Source organism: Pristis pectinata, chromosome 12 (assembly GCF_009764475.1).
Source record: "Pristis pectinata isolate sPriPec2 chromosome 12, sPriPec2.1.pri, whole genome shotgun sequence".
Taxonomy (NCBI): domain Eukaryota; kingdom Metazoa; phylum Chordata; class Chondrichthyes; order Rhinopristiformes; family Pristidae; genus Pristis; species Pristis pectinata.
This window is the reverse complement of record NC_067416.1, coordinates 4,111,253-4,132,695: the sequence shown is the minus strand read 5'-3', so window position 1 is coordinate 4,132,695 and position 21,443 is coordinate 4,111,253. Positions and strand designations below refer to the sequence as shown.

The 21,443-nt window shown below is 44.3% G+C and overlaps 1 protein-coding gene across 1 annotated transcript; it reads right to left on the bottom strand.

Annotated features, from left to right (window-relative positions):
- Nucleotides 1-21: 21 nt before the first annotated feature.
- Nucleotides 22-14,856, bottom strand: morn4 (MORN repeat containing 4). The gene is made up of 5 exons (XM_052027817.1): nt 14,752-14,856; nt 10,653-10,727; nt 7,828-7,942; nt 6,757-6,866; nt 22-5,271 (listed from the first exon to the last, which is right to left on the bottom strand). The coding sequence occupies exons 2-5, from the start codon at nt 10,717-10,719 to the stop codon at nt 5,123-5,125; spliced, it is 441 nt and encodes a 146-aa protein (XP_051883777.1). The 5' UTR covers nt 10,720-10,727; nt 14,752-14,856; the 3' UTR covers nt 22-5,122.
- Nucleotides 14,857-21,443: the final 6,587 nt, after the last annotated feature.

Here is a 21,443-nt window from a genome sequence, read left to right as displayed (position 1 = left end):
TAGAGCCCACATTTATTGCATCATTTGAACACACCAGTTTGTAATCACAACAAATATTTAATCGCACTTGAAAAATAAGACTTATTAAAAAAGGCAGCCCATGTAAGAATGTGACATTAATACATTTCCATGATTTAATTGTCCCTTTAGTTAAATGTGCAATAAAATTCACAACTCTTCACAGATACTGAAGGTGTATAAATAAATAGTCAAGTAATAAGAAAGCACCATGTTTCACCTTGACTGACAGTTAGTTTGGATTTAGTTTTGACAGTCATGGTTAATGAATCTCCCTGCTTGTTTTACATCACATTGGAACACCAGGGTTGAAGCAGCAATTTCAAACATTAAAAGGAATCCAGCCCTTTTAGAACAATATCAAAAAAAAAATTTCAAGCTGGTTGTTACAGATTAATGGCAGCAACACAATCACTGGGAAGTTTCCCCAATTCTGAGAAAGTTGTGAGGTGAAGGAAGGACAAGATACTTAGCTTGTTGGGGGTGAGAAGTTATGGGCACAAAATGAAAATGGAGAGAGAGCGAGCGCGAGAGTCTGTACGAGAAAGAATGTGAAAGACTGAGCGAGGAAAGTGCGAGATACTGAGCACATGAAAATGGAAAGAAAATTAAAAGTCAGGTTATTGGAATGTGGTGAGAGTCAGTCAAATCTGGTGGAAAGGATACTGGATAATGACAAAGGGTTAAAAACTACCCAATTTAATAAGGTACCGAGACAAATTGCGGAACCCCAAGACTGGACCAGCTGGGGCCAGCAAATTCAACACAAGAGCATGGATCAAGCTCAGAAGATCTGCCAAGAGAAATAAAGAACAGACATACAGCCAATGTTGTCAACAAAAGGACAGAAGGAGTTCAAGTCACATTCTGCCAGTAAGGTTTGGATGGTCATCTGAACATCATATAACCATTGACTGGCTCCATTTTCTGTTACATTAATAGGTCATTCTTAGGGCTACTACAATGGTACCTTCTATCATTTTGATAGCCCCACGATACAATAATAGTGGAGCTTTTGACCAAACAGACCAATCAATCTCTACTAATGAGCTAACAACAGACCCAGAGGAGAGGTGAAGAAATCCCAGTGTAGACCTTTGGGAATCCAAGGTCCAAAGTTACCCAGTCCACTCTACCTACACTGCATTCACCACAAATTATGTTGCAAATCACTCACGTATCATCTGCAAATAAATTTTCTGGGAGAAATTTAGCTAATCTAACACATTCAGTCCCAGATTTTACACTTCACTGCATCGAAAGGCAAAACAAAAAAAGGCACAAAACACAGCAGCAGCAAAAACAAACTTACTTGAAATTAAGCGCTGTGCTCATTTCAAAGTTTATCAGATTCACATTTAAAAGAAGCCTGCTTCAAGAAGCTGCCGCTGGCTGATTTACATTCGTGAGAAGGTGCTTTCTGAATTTTGTCTCTCACTTGCACATATCCCCACCCAGCAAAACAAAGTACCAGTTGGTAGTCCAATAGTTAAGGCAACCAAATCCCTTTTAAAATTAAATTGCCATGGATATTCTCCTCTCCTTCAAATCACGGCCACTCCTAGGCTTGCTCCACACTCCAATGGAAGAGTTTTTTTTGCAGCAGGATTGATGAGTTATTGGGTAGACTAGTTTACAGAGGCCCGAACTATTGATAAGGAGGCAATAGTTTGAATCTCACCGCAGGAGCTGCTGAGTTTAACTCTTAAGTGATTAAATAAATCTGGAAACAAAAGCTGGTCTCTGTAATGGCCGCAGAACTACTGGACTGCTGTGAAGACCAATTTGCTTTATTGGTGGCATTAGGGAAGGATATGTGCTGTCTTTACCAGGTCTGGCTTGAAGCGCAATCCAGACCCACCAAATGTGGTTGATCTTAATTTGCCTCCTCAGGTCAAAAAGACAATAAACGCAAGCTAAGTTTCAAATTCTTTCTCCACATGAAACATGGGAGTGTGAATGGGCTGGAGAGGGGAGTGGTGTGGAGGGGGCAGTGCAGATTATGAGCATCCAGAACAGTGCAAATCGAACCAAGAGACTCCCCAAGTCTTCTCCTTTACAGAAATATCCCATGACGTGGGAGATATATCACTCCACAAAGCACAGCTTCCTGCAGCCCAAGTGATGGTTTACTGGTAATTAAGGCGATTTTTAGAAAAATTATTGACAAGGCTGACCAGTTACATTACATACAGACACAGGAAATACAGTCAACCAGCCTCTGAAAGCAAAACATCAGCTAGTGTTTCAGGCTGGAGTCTTATCAGAACACAATACTGAAGGCCTCCTGTCCAGTTTTGTCAGGTTTGCCTTTTAACTGAATGCCTTCTGGGGTCCTGAGCGGGTGAATTCTCAATGGATCTCTGGGAGGTAAACTGCCAGCTCGATTCTCAATACAGGATGTTCCCAGGTTACGAACACCCAACTTATGGACACCCACTACATCTGAATGAGCTCCCATAATATTAAATTCAAGTCTGACCTAGATACATACATTCATTCCTATGAACAGCAGAACTAGTTTCCTCTCTCTCTGCACTTTTAGTAATTGTTCTTTATCAGTCTTGTGTTTTTCATGGTATTCGTTACAATACTGTGGAGGTGTGATTACCATAATCGAGTGATCTTTTTTGCAGACAGCCATAAATCCATTTTGTCCGTGCTGGAAAATACACAAATTGATTATGGCTGTCTGCAAAAAGGGAACCGGTCGTTACCCGGGAACAGCCGGTATCCCCCATCAGGGGAGGGGTGGGGGGGGGGGGGGGGGGTAGCGTAAACAGCCAGTGTGATTCCCTGTGGCTACTGACCTCTGGGTAAATGGCCAGCATGATTCTTATTTGTCAATACTGCATGTTTTAATGGAAATACTTAGCCTCACTCAAAAGCCAGAAGCTTTGTGGCATTGCTCAAATACTGCAACAAATCAAAAACATACTCCTACGGCAACACTTGATCACAGCAAGACTAACCTTTGATTTTACACCAAGCTGGGTCCAACTCTCAGCCAGATGTACCAAATAGACATTGAAGTCTTGGTAATCGTTCCAATGCTGAGATAATACATGATGGCTGGTAAAACAAATAACCAAAAGGGCAACTTTACAATGGAGAGGGGTGGGGAAGGGGAAGGGGCCGGTTCTGCTGGGCTGCAGGTAGTGATGCTGTGGAGAGAAACAGATTGGAGGAAGAATCTCTGTGCCAGGAGTGCTGTGCTCGGAATCCTTGCCCACTTCCCAGCAGAGATTTCAGAGTGGGGTGGATCAGAAAGCAGCTACTGGATTAGGTGCACTGGGCTGTGTAAATAACTATTAAGTTATGGATAGGTGGGGTGGGAGGTTGGACATGGGAAATAAAGGCGATGGAGCCTGGGAAAGCAAGACACACGAAGCCAAAACCTCAAAGGAGATGTTACTGAATGAGATATGGGTAGGATATGCTTAGAAACGCCAGGAAGAAATTTGGGGTTACGAAGGGCAAGTTCAGAAGTGTGCAGAATTAAACTGAATGACTTTACAAATAAAGGGTCTTGGTGGGGAGGTGGAAAGAGTGGTCAATGCCAGAACAGCTATTAGTTGGTCTGAAAGGGTGACCAATCCCAGGATACATTTCCTACCAAGCCCAGAACTCTGATTGACATTCCTTATTGCCCAGATTATCCTGTTTGGTATTTGTGAAGACAGACACTGGAAAGATTTGCTTAGAGGGCAGTTGTTTAATGGATAAATCTTAAATAAGAACGCTGAACCACAAGCACCAATCTTTCACTGGAACAGTGCAGATAAAGGGTAGTTTTGAGCTAAGGTGTATAAAATTCTGTGAAGCCTTGATAGAGTGGGGAGATCAATAACAGGGGAATAGTGTTATAGGCATTGGCAGGAGGAACAGAGGAGAGCTGGGGAGAAATTCTTCTACTTAGTGTGGTGTATATAGAAAATTCACTGCACGAAAGGGTGATAAGTGACAGAAACCCTTATTAAACTCAAAACATACTTAGATTAACATAAATTTGCTATAACCTACAAGGTCCAAGATCTGCTGCAAATTTCTATTATTCCCCAATTTCCCGTTTCCCCAAGCTTACATTGCACGTATCTATACAACCCATCGAAGTGGAGCAGTAGGACACTGCTGCTGTGTTAGCAGCAAGGGGTTGGTGTACTGGACCTTTCAAAGAGTCATCACAGAAATCGCTGAAAGGTCTCGGTACGGAGGCCCCAACTTGGTCATGTCTGTGCTACTCTCTGCAAGAATAATGGAGCTAGTCGTAGTCCCATTCTTTACGTGTACCCCTGTAAATACTTTTCAACCCACCATTTTCTCTGCAGATGCTTTTAAGTCTCAAATATTTATCCAATTGCACTATTTAATCTGCTTTGAGCCTTTCAGACAGAGAATTCCAAATCACAACATGCTGTATAAATAAATCCTCCTCGTTTCCTCTGCTTACTGACTTTGGCATCAAAACCTGCCATGTTTTTGAGCACACTTTATTCAAATTTTGTTCTGGGGAAGGTAGGAATTCGATCAAGCCACAGAGCAGGCAGGCACAGTGTTCAACTCAGTCAAGTTGACAGAGGCTTGTGTGAATTGGCTCAGGTACTGGATACAGCATGGGCACAGAATACACGGAGAATTTAAGAGAGATATTCCTTTTGCCAAATCTCACCCCGGATCCGCACCCACCAGCCCTCCAGTTCTGGGCTGTCACCATTTACTGTGCTCAGGTCCGTGTCCTACCTGTGTCCCCAAACCACCCTAACACAGACCTGCCGACTGACTGGAAGGAAGGTGTGGTCTTCACTTGGCACCTTCCCCAGAACAGCAGCTCAAAATTAATCGAGGTCATCACACGCAAACGCTGCCCTGCCCATTCCCGGCTGCGGACAGCCTTGTGCTGCCCACCAAATCCTAATCAGGGTTGGTAGGGCTGTTAGCGGTCGAGTTTGGGAAGATGGGAAAGAGGGGGAGAAAAAAAGAAAAAAAAAGAGCACAGCATCACCACAAGATTGAATTCAACAACTCACAACTCAAACCCAGTCTTGCTACTTTCTCCCACATAGACAGGGCAAGCATAAAACAGATATTACACGTGGAGAAGCAGTTAAAGGGAGAGACCTCGTGCACTTTTTGCACTTGCCTGCGCTCTCTGAATCACAGCTTGACACTTCTCCCGTTTGGACAACCTGTTGTTCTCAAAGATGCCCTCATTTCTTGGGTGACCGTGAGACCCGTCAGGGAACATTAGCAGCCCTGGGAGAAAAAGATAAACACCCAACTTAAGACCAGAGATACAGGTGCGAGGTTTAATGGTTAAAACCTTGCAGTTTAACAAGGTCATTCGGTGCCTTGAACCTGCCGTCATTCTAATGATCATGTGTGATCAGTATTCATTCCCAACACCTTAATAACTCAGCTAACAAAAAGCTGCTGATCTCAGATTTAGAATTAACAAACATTTATATTACTTTTTACAAACAAAAATTAGAGCAGTGGCCCACCCAGCCCCATGAGCCTACTTCACTAGCGAACAAGATCTGACTGTGACCACATTGCTTCTTACCCGTCTATCTCTGTGGCACATCTCGTCAACCAGAAAGAGACCTATTCACGCCTACTTTGTTTCCCGTTAGCCAGCCAGCCCTCTATCCTCAATGTTAATTCCTTCATCATGAGCTTTGAGAGAGAATTCCATCATTTCACCATCCTTTACAACACAGAAGTGGCAAGTAACTTCTCTACTGAGTAGCTTGGTTTGATCTCAAGGGTTTGCCCCCCTATCCTAAACATCTGTTCTCCCTCTTCGATTCTTAAAGAGTCATAGAGCAATACAGGCCCTTCATCCCAACGAGTTCATGCCGACCACAGTGCCCATCCAGCTAGTCCCAATTTCCTGCGTTCGGCCCAAATCCCTTCAAGCCCCTCCATGTACTTATGTGATACTGTTGTACCTGCCTCAAACACTGGCAGCTCATTCCATATACCCACCACCCTCTGAATAAAAAAAGTTGCCCCTCAGGTCCCTTTTAGATCTTTCCCCTCTCACCCTAAATCTATGCCCCCTCAATTTTAGACTCCCCTACCCTGGAGAAAAGACTGTTACCATCCACCTTATCTGACCCTCATTTTTAAAAAATTTCTATAAGGTCACCCCTCATTCTCTCATGTTCCAAGGAATAAAGACCTTGCTTAAGAAAGGGCATAATATCAGAAGAGCACAAGAACTTAACAGGAATAGGCCCCTGAAGCCTGCCCCACTATTCAACATGATCCTGGCTGCGAGAGTCTTGTCTTACAGGGTTATCAAGAAGCACATGAGAAATTGCCCAACCAACCTGGAGTCTCATCCTCTCTTGAATCCATCGCTAACTGAGCTTCCAGGATGGTTTGAATATTTTCTTTTTGCAAACCAACCATCAAATCAAGTTTATAGTTTCCCATTCTCCACTGATGAGGACTCCTCTACACCACCACTGCTGCGCACACACAAAGGTCAACAGGCAACACCACACATTTCTCAGAAAATTCAGTTGTTCATCACAGTACACCACAAGACCTTGCTTACAAAAAAAATAAATGGCAATAGGCTGAATTGGACTCATCCGAGGCTCCAATGGATCAAGACAGAAGTCAGACTGGGCTGGGAGAGCCTGCCTTTAGCTAAGTTTAGGCTAGACGGAGTCCTGATGAAAACTTTTCTTAGAATACCCAGGATCATGCAAGTACATTACCCCTTACCATATCCTTCCACACGTCCATTTTTGAACTCTCCTTCAAACTTCATCCCATCACATCGAGTGAAAACCCCAACTCCTTGAAATTTCCCCTGGACAAACTCCCCCTCGTACCTGAAGAGAGATGGAAGCCGCAAAGTTTTAGTGTGCAAGGTAGAGAGCACTTCTATCAGTGCCCCTTCACTGTCAGCTATTTTTGCTTCAGTCATCCTCTCACACACACTTCCCCTAACTCACCAACCTTCACCCAATCCATAGAAATCACAGCACAGAAGGAGGCCAGTTAACCCAACAAAGCCATGATGCGTTTATACTCAAATAGTGGTTGTGTCATCAGATGTCTAGACCCTAAATTTTTGTAAACCTCTAAAGATGCTTGTTAAAACCTACCTCTTCGACCAGTATTAATATTTCTTTGGCTTAATGTCAAATTTAGTTTCTTCAGAGCATCTGCACATTTTATATTGCATCTTAAACAAATGCATTTGATTATTCTGCTCACGAGCCCCTCCCATCTAACCCTTCTCTCATGCACCCGTCTAGCTTCCCCTCAAATGTATCTTTACTGCTCACCACAATCACTCCATAAACGTTGCAGAGATCTGTATCTCTAACTGAACAAGTAGCCAATGATTATGGGGAGGATAAATATAGAAGTGTACACTAGATTTTAACCCACCTTTCTGAGAAGGTATTAAAGCGAGGCTCTCTCTGTCCCATGCAAGATCCCATGGCTGCTATTGAGAAGGGCAAGGGATTTTTCCTCAATGTTCCAGCCAGTACTTATCCTTCAAACAACATTGGCTAAGGGAGAAGATCCAGTAAAGTCACATTGCTATTTGAGGGAACTTGTTGTATTCATATTAGCTCTTGTCTTGATTGATTTACAGCAGTGACCAAACTTCATTGGCTTTGGTACACCCCGAGATCCTAAAAATGCAAGATATCCCTTTCGTTTCTGTCAGAGGTCAGCAAGTAAAAGGCTTTGCTCAACTCTTCTGCCCAAGGCCTGATGCACAAAGGAGCAGGACTGGCAGTGGGTGGGGAACACAGGCAGCTCAGACTCTCTGCTTACCTTGAGCCATCCGAGAAGGTCAGTGTCCCACGGCCACTGAACAGGCCATTTTCAAACTGACCAACGTAGCTGCTGCCGTCTGCAAACCTCAGCTGCCCGATCCCCTGTCGTCGGCCTGGCACAATAGAGGAAAAAGGTCATGGTGAGAATGACTTTTCAGAAAGCACACCAGAATGGCAAAACACTGGGTGAGACACCATGAGCCCAGGAATTTCCTACCTCCAGCCCCCAGTCCTGCACCAGAACTTCAGGTCAGGAGTATAATGGGAAGGAACAGTGCAGCTCCAACAGTTCAAAGCTCAGCACCATCTGGGACAAAGCAGTCCACTTGATTGGGATCCCACCCAACAGTATAGGGCCAGCTGCAGTACATTCTTTAAACTCCATCTCCCCTATACGGAGACCTACAGGAACGATGTTGCACCACTCAGCTTGCTGAACACATGGCACAGAGAATGGCACATTTGAAGTCAGTGAGATACAGCATGGTAATAGGCCCTTCAGCCCATCAAGTCCTCACCCATTTACGCCAATTCTACATTAATCCCATTTTTGTGTTACAGACTGGATGAGTACATGGATAGGAGGGGCTCAGAGGCACATGGGCCAAATGCAGGCAAATGGGAGCAGCTCGGTGGGCACCATGGTCGGCATGGATGAGTTGGGCCGAAGGGCCTGTTTCCATGCTGTATTACTCCAGGACAGGATCTAACCTGGGTTTCTGGAACTGTACTGCCATGTTGCAGCAGGAAGCAATGCAATAATGCCCAGATGATCTGTTTATAATGTAGGACAAGGGATAAATATTGAGGGTATCTGGGACAACTCACCTATTCTTCTTTGAAATAACACAATAAGGATTTACATGCATCCGAGGATGGATTGGGGCCTTCGTTTAGTATCTCTGCCTTGTAGTCCCAGTGACCCACTCAGATTATTCATTCCCAACTCAGCTCAGAGAGCAGTCAAGCCTTTGGTAGGTCTGGGGTCACATATTAATCAGGTCTGCCAAGGGTGGCAGATTTCCTTTCCTGAAGGAGATTAGTGGGCCAGATGGATTTTGACAGCAATCTGGTACTTCCATAGTCACCTTTACCAATACTAAGTTTTGAGTTTAATTCCTCTGTATACTAGTCCAGTAACTTAACCCCTGTTATTGTACCCATAGTATGCTCTGATACAGATATATTCCAATTTTAAAAATCTCAGCCTTGGTTTCAAGTTCCTCCATCTTCTCTCCCTAATCCTGTAAAATAAAAAAATCCCCTTCTACAACCTTCCAAGATCTTCTAATTCTGGTCACTTGTGAAAGCTCGATTTTTTATCTCCCCATTGTCAGTGACCATGCCTGTAGTTGCCCGGGACCTAATCCCTGGAACTTGCCCTCCTGAAAGAATTACCCCCTCTCTCTGCAATGATTCTCTTTCTAAGCTTCTAGTCACCTGAACCAATACCTCATTTAGTGTCAAATTTATATCAAAACACTCCCATTAAGTGGTTTAGGGTGTATAACCACATTAAAAGTGCCAACTAACATTGCCCCTGGCAAAACCAAAATTCACCACCTCAGACAGGTCCCAGCAGAAATCACACAGCTCGTCAGTCCTCACTCAGAGGGTCTCAAACTGCTTCCTTCAGAAAGCTATCACACTCAGGCATGCCATTAATTACGTGGACTGTTACATAACGTCTATTGTACTTTACACACTGGGTTACTGTTCCTACCTATTGCATTCCACTGGTGACTCAGTAGTTGCACTCTCACTGCTGAGTCAGAACATTGGGAGTTCAACCCCATTCCATACTGCTGAGCACCAAATCTAGGCTGACCCTCCCAGTGCAGCACCCAAGGGAAAGTTACATTCTCAGAAGAGATGGTCATAGAGAGATACAACATCGAAATAGACCCATCGCTTCACCAAGTCCAGGCCAACCATCAACCACCCATTTACACTAATCCCATATCAATCCCCTTATTTTACTCGCCCTACATTCTCATCAATTCTCTACAGATTCTACCATTAATCTACTCACTAGGGGCAATTTACAGCGGCCAATTAACCTACCAACCTGCATGCCTTTGGGACGTCTAGGAAACTGGAAGAAACCCATTTGATCACAGGAAGAACGTGCAAACTCCACAGAGATAGCTTCCGTGGAGAGAACTGAACCAGGGTCACTGGCGCTAGGAGGCAGAGATGTTAAACAAAGGCCCCATTCCATCCTCAGATGAATGCAAATTCTTATTTCAAAGAAGAATAGGGGAGTTGTCCCAGATACCCTCAATATTTATCCCCTATCCTACAGTACAAACAGATCATCTGGCATTATTGCATTATTGTTTACAGTGCCTGCTGTGTGCAAATTGGTTCTCATGATTCCCATATTATGACAACATTTAAATTGCCTTTGGGACATCCCAAAAGGTATCATACAGATAAAAGTCACTGTCATCATCTACATGGCCTCCATTAGTTTTTTTTTCCCTAGTCTAAGAGCCCACTGCATTGCCTTTGCGTTTCTGGATACCTGTGCAGCCGTAAGTTCCTACCTCCTTGGCTCCTCACCACCCTAAGACAGAACACTGAACTCCACTAGGCCCGACCATTATAGTTTCAGTCCCCCCTCTAGCCTTCACTGTTGCTCTGTCCCTTTTACCTCTGTAGAACCTCAGGACACTCATTGGCCTGAAAGTATGTGCTATAAAGAGGTGTCTTGGTTGATGGGAGCCCAGCACAGACAACAGGAAGTCATTCAATGAGATAAGCAGCCTCAGTCACCCTTTGCAAGCCACAGAGTAACAGACCGTAGAGAGAATGAGTTACCTTCCTTCCACTCGCCATGATACTCCTCACCACTGGAATACGTAAAGCTTCCTTTGATCAGCGTCATGCTCTGATCTGCTCAAAACACAACAGTGGTTCCAGTGAGTAATTGAGCCCAAGTTCCACATCTGATCTGTGGTCATTTCTGCTCCCAGAGAATCATGTAAAGGTATGACTCAGGAAGAAAACATTGAGCCTGCCATATCAAGAACGTGAGCTGGATCAGTAGTATTGGTGCTACACCTGGCCACGTTGTTTGAGGACTGTGTGGAGAGTCTAAACAAAACCATTCACTCTTCAGATTACCAAGCTATCTTGTTGTTTCTTTTTAATTAATTCATTGGCAAGGCCAACACTTACTGCCAACTATTATTTGCCCTGGGCACTTTATGTGTGGCATACAGATCATTCCAGAGCATAGACCCACGATGTTAGCTTCCCAGCTTTGGAACCTCCTCCAGACAGGCAGCTCAGGTCTCTGCAGTTCTCTAACTTTGCCTTTGAGGATCTTCCATTTCCTTTACCTTTCACTTCCTGGGTTCGAAATGCAAATTCTTTGTCACCTCCCCAATCCAAATTCTTTGTCATCTCTTCAACACAATAAGTGCACCTGATCCATCTTTTCCTTTGCTTAAGTTCTAATTTCTCTGACTACCTGCTTTTGGACACCAGTCCCATTGTGTGCATCTGTGGCCTGGTATCAACCTCTGTCTGATTTCATTCCCATGTGACATCTAAGGATGCTTTACCAGAGTTAAGGTGCCATAGTAAAACTCTGATGATCTGGAATCCTTGGGACATTGGAGCTGGAGCAGGAGATTTCCAAGACCATTGGATGTTATTCCATTAATAGCCAAATACTTTTATTTCACTGTTTTATATGTTGCACAGTAGTACAAGAAATTTTCCAGTGTACCCAATGAGTATAAGGGGAGTGGGAAAGATACCAACACCCCAGATTCCATCTCCAGCCACAAACCTACTCACGTTCCTGATCCCTGGTCTTCCAGATCACAACCCTGGCTCCAGTAACACACATGGCCCATTGACCAGACCACTCCCCACACCAGCTCTGGGTGCACACCCTACTTGCACTCTCAACCCCTGGTTCACATTCTGCATTGAGCTAGCCAGATTATCAGATTTCAAAACAATCAGGTGCCAGGTTATTGGAGTTTTACAGAACACAGATTAATTGTTGTTAGAATGCAGCTGGATTTTTGCAATGACCCATCAGCTTCAGAAGGTTGGTCAAGTTCCAGTTTCTTTTCTCATACTATCACTGCAGGATTTTAATAAAACTCTGGATTACTAGTTCAGCAACATAACCAGTATTGGTTATATACTGAAAGTCGGCGGTATAAATAGTCAGTGTGTAAGACAGAGAAGGAGAAAACAAAAAGATACATTCAAGACCAAAGTCAGTCAAGGATCTCTCAATGGGATGGGGAAGATCTACAAATCTCACAATGGGACAGAGGAGTGACAGTACACGGTTTCACTAGAGAGAATTTAGAATCTCACTGGACATTGTTGGACATTACACAATTTAATTAAATACTGCAGTTCCATCTATCAGTCACTCGAGGGAGCTTTTATCCACAACACTGAGTAAAAGGCTCTCAGAAACAATTATTCATGGAACACCTTATAGCCTTGGGACATTCCAAATGCTACACAGCCACCATGGCATATGCCCAACAATATCAAACGAATCAATCAGAATAAATCATTTCATTTTCCATAATGAACTCCATGATCTGGAACAAAAAAAGAAAAAAAAACTCAGCAAGTCAGGCAGCATCTATGGAGAAACAGTGTTAATGTTTCCAGTCAATCGTCCACCCACATGATCCGTTGTTGTTGTATTTGAGGCTCACTGTCTACAAGGTTGGAACCTGAATTCTGAGTTCACATACACAACCAGGAGTACAAGGTAGGACAACGGGTTCATCGCCATGCTTGCTTATCTTGAGCAAGCCAATGTCATTTATGAACACTCTGAAGCAGTCTCTATAGCACCTGCTGACCAACTCATCAATACATCACCACAGATCATTGAGGGTCATTCAGACATGTGCATCATGGAACTCAACCACTGTGTAGAAGTCTCTGAGACTAGGCAGTCCATGCTTTGTATAGTTACTGCATAGGGCTATGTACTGTGATCTGATGTCCCTCAAGAATCATCACAGGCCCCCTCATGTGGAAAGCTACTCTCCTTAATGTGTGGATATGTCATCCAAATTTGTCTGTTGGATGTGTGTACACACACAAAGGATTGGACTAGCAAGGCCACAGCTAACTTGCTAGTCCAACTTGCTTAAACCACATTCACTTTGAACAAAAAGAGAAATAATCTGAACTGCACTGCTGAGGCAAGGTGGAGAGGGTGCTAACCGAGAGAGTATGTAAATAAAACCTTGCTCCACATTAAATTATTCACAAGTGTGGATGTAAAGGATCTCCATTTCAAAACAGGATGCACTGCAGCGACTTGCTAAAGCTTTCTTTGACAGTGTTCACGTCCTGAAAGACAAGGGTACAAGGTAAATGGGAACACCATCACCTCCAACCAAGCACCATCCTGACTTGGAAATTTATCAGCCATTCCTTTATCATTAGTGGATCAAAATCCCAAAACTACCTACGCATCACTGTCACTGTACCTGCCACATACTGTGGTTCAAGAAGGGGGCTGCATCTTCCAAGGGTCAATTAAGGAAGGTCTTTCCTTCTGATACCAATTCCCAAGTTATAATTCTACAACATTGTTCATATCAAAAGCCATTTATCATTAAAGTTAGTGAACAAACACTTTAAACAAATATTTATTCTCACAATCCAGGCTTCAGATTTTTTTCCCTTACGACATGGAACTTACAATACAACAGAAGGGCTTTTCAGAGGACATTTAAGAACCAAATGTTTCTTAAATTGCTGCAGGTTTAGAGTCACATCTAGGCCAGACTAAGCAACAATGGCAAATATCTTCCCTTGAAGGACATTAGAACACAAAACAGTACAGCACAGGAACAGGTCCTTTGGCCCACAATGTTGTGCGTAATTAAGCTAATGACACCTAATCCCTTCTGCCTGCACATGCACCTATCAGAGAGCCTCTTAAAACGCCCCCATTGTACCTGCCTCCACCACCAGTCCTGGCAGTAAATTCCAGACACTCACCACTCGCTATGTAAAAAAACCTACCCTGCACATCTCCTTTGAGCTTTCCCCCTCTCACCTTTAGTTAGTATTAGAGGGAATGCATTTAAAGAAATATCTAATGCTAACATTAGATCCATCGACTGAAGCCGGGCCATAACAACACCATGATGAGTGAAGAGATATTTGTTCAAACTTCATCACAGTGTTCCTGCAGCTATGAGAAAATCCCCACTTCAGCCAGGGAGAGGTGGTATTCAGAGGCATACAGCACAGAAACAGGCCCTTCAGCCCACCATATCCATGCTGACATTTATGCCCAGCTACACTAATCCCATTTGCCCACATTGGGACAGCACCTTTCTATACCTTCCCTATCTAAGAGCAAAAAAAAAGCAAGATGCTGGAGGAAGTCAGAGGGTCAGGCAGCATCTATGGAGAGAAAAGGACAGTCACATCTTGTTTTTCGCTCCAGATTCCAGCATCTGCAATCTCTTGCACCTCCATTTGTCTAAATGCCATTCACCTGCTACCCTCGACCTTCTAGGCAATGCAGGTCACAGGTAAGACGAGGTGCTGTCAATGACGCTTATGTCAAGCCACTGAACCGCATCCTGCTCTTCTTCCAAATAGTCTCCCAGAGTCACAATAGCTGGGATCTTTTACATCCACTCTGGTTTAACATCTCAACCAGAAGAATGGCCAAGCAGCACAGTCCTTTAGAAGGAAGGTGCATGCATGAAGGAAGGTGCATGCATGAAGGAAGGTGCATGCACAAGATTAATAAATACATGAGTCTGTTGCAATTGGAGCTGACAAGGTGAGCACATCCTCAATGGATTCCCCTCCCCCACTAACATTTTAAATTTGGACAATAAAATGTTCAAAATGCATAAAGCAAGAATATGAGTTTTATTCCAAGATGCATACTCACCTTAATGCACTGAGCAGCCTGGGGATATTGCAAGGAGTCAGCCTTAAATTGATGAATATTCAGCTCCCAAGCCCTGCCTGAGTCAGACATGTCCCCTTCACAGGCAGCGCACCCCCCAATAAGCCACGCCCTCATTGGCTCGCTCCCTGGCTCCGTTACCCGTGGCAACCACCTTGGATACCGAGGGTGATGCTGCAGCCCGCCATCTTTATGAGGGGCAAGGCAAAATCAATTAAAAATAAGAAGGAAATGTGAAATAAGAAAACATGAAAATATGGAAATAAATGATGAAATTTGGAATTTTTCAATGCATATTAATTTTCTTAAAATATCACTTTGCATAAAAATTATAGAGCTGGGGGGGGGGGGTTAAATGCCTCGCAGGCGCCATGCTTGTGCGTGGCATCTGAAGCCAGTTTTGTTATCAATTATTTGTTTTGTGAAAGGAAAGTTATTGAGGTGATTTTATTGGAGTTTATACACATTTTCCAATCTAAACCACTTCAAATTGGACTGCTGAGTAGAATTTAAGAATTTTTATTGAGTGAGCCTTAGACCCATGGAGTGGAAGGAAGGGGTGGAGGGCTGAGAGTAGGGGGACTTGACAAATTTAAGCATATAGGTACTACTTTTTTAGTAACAGATTTCTTGAAAGAAAATACATTTGTTTTCTAGGTTGAAATATAAGAAAATTGTATATTTTGGAGGCTCAACCTGCAAAGTTTCCACTTTTTCTCTAGTAGTGTGTTGCAAAGTGTACCAATAAAATAAATAGAAGAGCATGAAAGGTTTGTATTTCTATTGTGTTGTTCACGGCCCTGGGATGTCCCAAAGCATTTTACAGCCAAGTTGTGCACAGCAATCTCCCACAAATATCAATATGATAATGACTACATGACGTTGGTGTTAAATAATGGCTTGGACCATTGGGAGAGCTCTCTTGCTCTTCAGAATAATACAAATGTATTTTTTATATGTACCTGAGAGGGAAAGGGCTGGCATGCTCTCAGTTTACCATTTAATCCAAGTGAGCTACTTCCTCTGGCTGTTAGGTATGAAATCTCAGCCAATACGTAGGAGAATAAGGGGCAACCTTATAGAAATGTTTAAAATTATGAAAGGCATAGATAAGGTGGACAGTAATGGTCTTTTCTCCAGGGTACGGGAGTCCAAAACTAGGGGCCATAGATTTAGGGTGAGAGGGGAAAGATTTAAAAGGGACCTGAGGGGCAACTTTTTCACGCAGAGGGTGGTGAGTATATGGAACGAGCTGCCAGAGGAAGTGGTTGATGCAGGTACAACAGTATCATTTAAGAAACACTTGGATAGGTACATGGAGGTGTGGGGTTTGGAGAGATATGGGCCAAATGCAGGAAATTGGGACCAGCTGGGTGGGCACCGTGGTCGGCATGGACTGGTTGGGCCGAAGGGACTGTATCCATGCTGTATTGCTCTTTGACTCCATAATAGATATAATTTTCCTCCAATTGGTATCAATAGAGGTCATCGAGTGGATCGACCGACTGTACATCAGAATTTTTGTTTTATTCATTCAAGGGGCTTGGGCTTGAGAAGGTGGAGCCGTGAGCTGTCTTCGTGAACTGCTGCAGCCCTTACTGCTGTTGGGGAGGGAGTTCCAGGATTTTGAACCAATGACAGTAAAGGAACAGTGATATATTTCCAATTAGGGATGGTATGTGGCTTGGAGGACAACTTCCAGGCAGTAGTGTTCCCCATGACTTTGCCGCCCTTGTACTTCTGAGATATTTCATATCACACGAAAGGAAGAGTTGAGAGTGAACAAGTCGGATCCAAGGTATTGCACGTTCCTTCTTCTTAGGCAGTTCCTCAGGTCGAGGATATTTTGCTTTCACTTTGGTTATGCGGGTTCTGAGGTGACTGATGAGACCAAAGTGAGAATCATGGATTCTTCCACAGGTGAGGCAATTAGGATGGACCTGGTGAGTACTTTGGGAGAGGGTATGCTCCTTCCACTGTTTACACAGGACTGTCATCTAAATGCATAGACTCAAGGTCCTTAGTACTATGGGGAATGCCCCCTTCAGAATCAGCATTAGAATCATAATAAGATTTATTATCACTGACTTATATGACATGAAATTTGTTGTTTTGTGGCAGCAGTACAGTGCAAAGAGATAAAATTACTATAAGTTACAAAAATAAATAAATAGTGTGATAAAAAAGTAATAACGAGGTAGTGTTCATGGGTTCTTAGACTGTTCAGAAATCTGATGACAGAGGGGAAGAAGCTCTTCCTGAATCGCTAAGTGTGGGTCTTCAGGGTCCTGTACCTCCTCGCCAATGGTAGTAACGAGAATAGGGCATGTCCCGGGTGGTGAGGGTCCTTAGTGATGGATGCCGCCTTCTTGAGGCACCGCCTCTTGAAGATGTCCTCGATGGTGGGGGGGGGGGGGGGGGGGGGGGTTGTGCCCATGATGGAGCTGGCTGAGTCTACAACCCTCTGCAGCCCCTTGCGATCCTGTGGATTGGAGCCTCCATACCAGGTGGCGATGCAACCAGTCAGAATGCTCTCCACCGTACATCTATAGAAACTTGTATGAATACTTGGTGTGTTACGGACTCAGTGAAAGTCCCTTTAAGATAGAGAGTGTGTGTGTATGTGTGTGTGGGGCGTGCTTACGTCAATAGAAGATAAAGGACGTAATGACGTTGTTGAAGAAGTCAGAAGAAGAAGAAGGAGAGAGAGAGAAGGGAGAGAGACACCAGCCTGCTTGTTTTCTCTATCGATGGATGAGAAACAATAACTGTGTTTGCCACTGAAATCCATGTATGGAAGTTGGAAGTAATCCGGTGGAGTTCACTTTGTTGCTGACCTGTAGAAGGAAACAGGTATTTGTGTGTGGACGACCACGGTTCGGATGCTTTTTGGGGTGAGGAAGTCACTACCGAGTAAACACTGAAGTGTCGTTTGGGTTCCATCGTGGAACATTTGGATTTCGTATGTACTCTCTCTATGTTTTTCTACATCTACATCTTATCTTCAGACAACGGTGGTTGTTGAAGAAGCCCTTGCTCATGTTTCACCTTATGGCTTGCGGAACTGAACTTTAAGAACCATTCCGGAACTTGGAGTTTGGGACTTTGTCACACACACACACGACGAGTTTAGTTTTGGGGTTAACGTTCGAGGTTTAACATTTTTGAATTCTAACATACTAACATTTTTACTTTTATTTTACGTATTATCATAAGTAGTGATTAATAAAATGGTTTTTAACACTGAATCATGCACAGTGTGTTTCTTTTGTTGCTGGTTTGTGACAGGTGACATACCAAATATCCTCAAACTCCTAACAAAGTAGAGCCCTGGTGTGGCTTCTTCATGATTGCACAATGTGTTGGGCCCAGGATAGATCCTCTGAGATGTTGACGCCCAGGAACTTGAAGCTGCTCACCCTTTTGAGGACTTTCACCTCAACGAGGACTGGCGTGTGTTCTCCAACTTCCCCTTCCTGAAGTCCACAATTGATTCCTTGGTCTTGATGACGTTGAATGCGAGGTTGTTGCGACACCACTTAACCAGCCGATCTATCTCACTCCTGTATGCCTCCTCTTCGCCATCTCAGATTCTACCGACAACAGTAGTGTCATCGGCAAATTTGTAGATGGCATTTGAGCTGTGCTTGGTCACACAGTCATAGGTGTAGAGAGAGTAGAGCAGTGGGCTAAGCACTCATCCTTGAGGTGTGCCTGTGTTGATTGACTTTGACTGATCATGTGCCAGAGGTTCCTATAGTTCAGTGAGATTGCTGCATTTCTCAGAGGAGTTTTGAATACATCCTTGAATATTTTCTTCTTTCTGTCAAGTAATCTCCTCCTGTGACAAAGCTTGGAGTGTCTGTTTCAGGGGTCAGGTATCAGGACTGCAAACAAGGTGCCCTGTCCAACATAGATAACTAAGTGTAACCAGAACCTCAGTCCTGGGGTTGTTGACCTGGGGGAGGACGTTGACATTGCTGCACAGGTCTTACTTGTAGATTTAGAGGATTTTGCAGTGACAGTATTATGGTATCTTCCCAGTGCCTTAAAGAGTCAATTATGAACATAAATACATTGCACTTTGCACTGGTTATAACCAATCACTATCCTGAAAGATACTTAATGAATTATCCATCTGCAGCACTTACTGCACCAACAAAGTGAAGATAAAAGTCCTCACACGATCCTTTATCTCCCAAAACAAGTTGTAAACAACAGTCAAGGAGAAAAATCTGTCCTTTGTTCCCTATATTACTTACATGTACGTATATCCCTCATTATTTACAATTCGATTTGTTTCGTTTCTTTACCTTTCCAGTGTATGCTTAAGATCAAAATGGTTGATTTGATTCTATGTTCCTGTTCAAACAGAACTCTTATTTTCCTTGGTTATTTATGCTTACAAATTTCAATGCTTCCTTTCCAATCAGATTTGATTATCTGCAGCCCTTTGTTGCCTCCACATATCACCTCCCAGTCTCCGTCGCCATCTCCACACTTCCCTCCTCCACTGCCAATCAACTCCTCCTCACCTGGATCCACCCATCACCTGCCGGCTCTTGCTCCACCTCTTCCCCCCACCTCTTTACACCGGCTCTCTCCCCTCTATCTTTCCAGTCCAGATGAAGGGTCTTGACCCGCAACGTCGACTGTCCATTTCCCTCCACAGATGCTGCCCGACCCGCTGAGTTCCTCGGGCAGCTCATTTTTTTTGCTCCAGATTCCAGCATCTGCAGTCTCTATACTTTTGCTTCCACACCTGAGGAACATCAAGAATTTTCTCTCATCTTTGCTAATTTATAACAAATACAAATACATCCTTCTAAAGCAGAAATGTTCCAGCATGATTCACAGGAAGGTTATCAGAGTGATGCGGCAGGTAGTGCTGCTGGCTCCAGGGACTCGGGTTTGATCCTGACCTCGGGTGCTGTCTGTGCAGGGTTTGCACTCAGGGGTTTCTCCTGGGTGCTCTGGTTTCCTCTTGTATCCCAATGACATTCGGAATCTAGAATAAAAATACAGAACACTGGAAAAACTCAGTGGGTCAATCAGCATCTGTGGAGGCAAAAGACGTAAGGTATCTCGATCTAAAATGCTGACACAGATTTTGCATTCCCAGATGCTGCTTGACCCACTGGGCTGAAGGTGTTGACTTTTGAGGAAAGGATTTGGCCCACATTCACTGAAGTTTGAAATAGTGATCTCATTGGAAGTGGTAAGTCCCTGAGGGTGGCTGCACAGGAAGATGTTTTCCTTGTGGAGGAATTTAGAACTGGGGGCATAGTTTCAGAATAAGGGGATCACCAATTTCAGGTGGAAATGAGAGAGGAATTTATTCAAAAAACAATCCGCTGGACGAGCTCAGCAGGTAAGGCTGCATCTGTGGGGGGAAAAGGGCAGTTGATGCTTCGTGTTGAGATCCTTCGTCTAGAATTTATTCTCTCGGAGCCTTGTGAGTCTTTGGAGTTTGCCACTTGAGAGAGCTGTGGAACGGGAGCCACTGGAAATATTCAAGGTCAGGACATATTCTTGGTCTACAAGGGAGCCAAGGGTATGGGGAACAGGCAGGACAGTGGATGCCATGAGTTTATTGAACAGCAGAGCAGGCTCTAGAAGCTGAATGACCTATTCCTGTTCATATTCATTATGTTCTTAAAAGGTAAGGAAAGGTCATTTAAAGGTAAGAGAAACAATGTGACGCTAAACCTCCCAGACGGAGGGAACGCAGGTGTTTCCCAAAACGGGTCGCCCGGTCTGTACTTGGCCTCGCCAATGTAGAGGAGGCCACATCGAGAGCACCAGACGCAGTCGATAAACTCCACCTATCCATGTACTTATCCAAATGTCTTTCAGAACAGTCGTCTGGGAAACAAAGATTGGTGGACCAAACGACCTCCTTCTCTGTCTTAGGGGAAAATGAGAAACGTGTCAGTTCCCTTTCAAAGTCCCGACTGGATCTGTTCCCACTGCCCATCCCTGCAGTGTGTTCTAGATCCCTGCAGTGCCTCCTCCACTGCCAGGCTGAGGCCAAACGCAAGCCAGAAGAATAGCCCCTCATATTCTGCCTGTGTGGTCTACAGCCCGATGGGGTTTCCAGTTTCGGTAACCCACACCTTCCGTCGTCGGTTCTGTCTCCATCTGATCCACTCAGCTTCTCTCACACCCCTCGCCCCTCTCCACCAGCCTCCTGTTACCCAGCTTCATTCCCTTCCCCTGCCTTGGTCAATCCTCCCACCACCCACATTCTTACCCGACTGTATCTGCTATCCTCTCCATCGGATTCCATCTGCCACTGCCCCTCCCTTAAATGATTCCACATCACCCTGCTTACCTGTCAGATTCCAGTATCTACAGCCCCCTGTGTCTCCACATCACCTTCCAGCCTCTGTCTCTACCTCCATCCTTCCCCACCCGGCTCCATCTCTCCATCACCTGGTTCTACCTTTACCCTGCCAGCCCCTTCCCCACACGTCCCTCTCACCACTTTATACTGACTGTCACCCCTCTACACTCTCAGTCCTGATGCAGGGTCTCGACCCGAAACGTCGACCATCCCTTTCCCTCCACAGATGCTGCCTGACCCGCTGAGTTCCTCCAGCAGTTTGTTGTTTGCTCTAGATTCCATCACCTGCAGTCTCGTGTGTCTACAGAGAGAGGCCATCCATTCTTTT

Excerpts from the sequence above, each read along its gene's own strand:
- morn4 (XM_052027817.1), bottom strand. The coding sequence starts at position 10,719 with ATGACGCTGATCAAAGGAAGCTTTACGTATTCCAGTGGTGAGGAGTAT. Across the intron at positions 6,867-7,827 it reads ACCTTCTCGGATGGCTCAAG|GTACGAGGGGGAGTTTGTCC; the intron begins GTAAGCAGAGAG and ends ATCTCTCTTCAG. Across the intron at positions 5,272-6,756 it reads TGGACGTGTGGAAGGATATG|GGCTGCTAATGTTCCCTGAC; the intron begins GTAAGGGGTAAT and ends TTTTTCTCCCAG.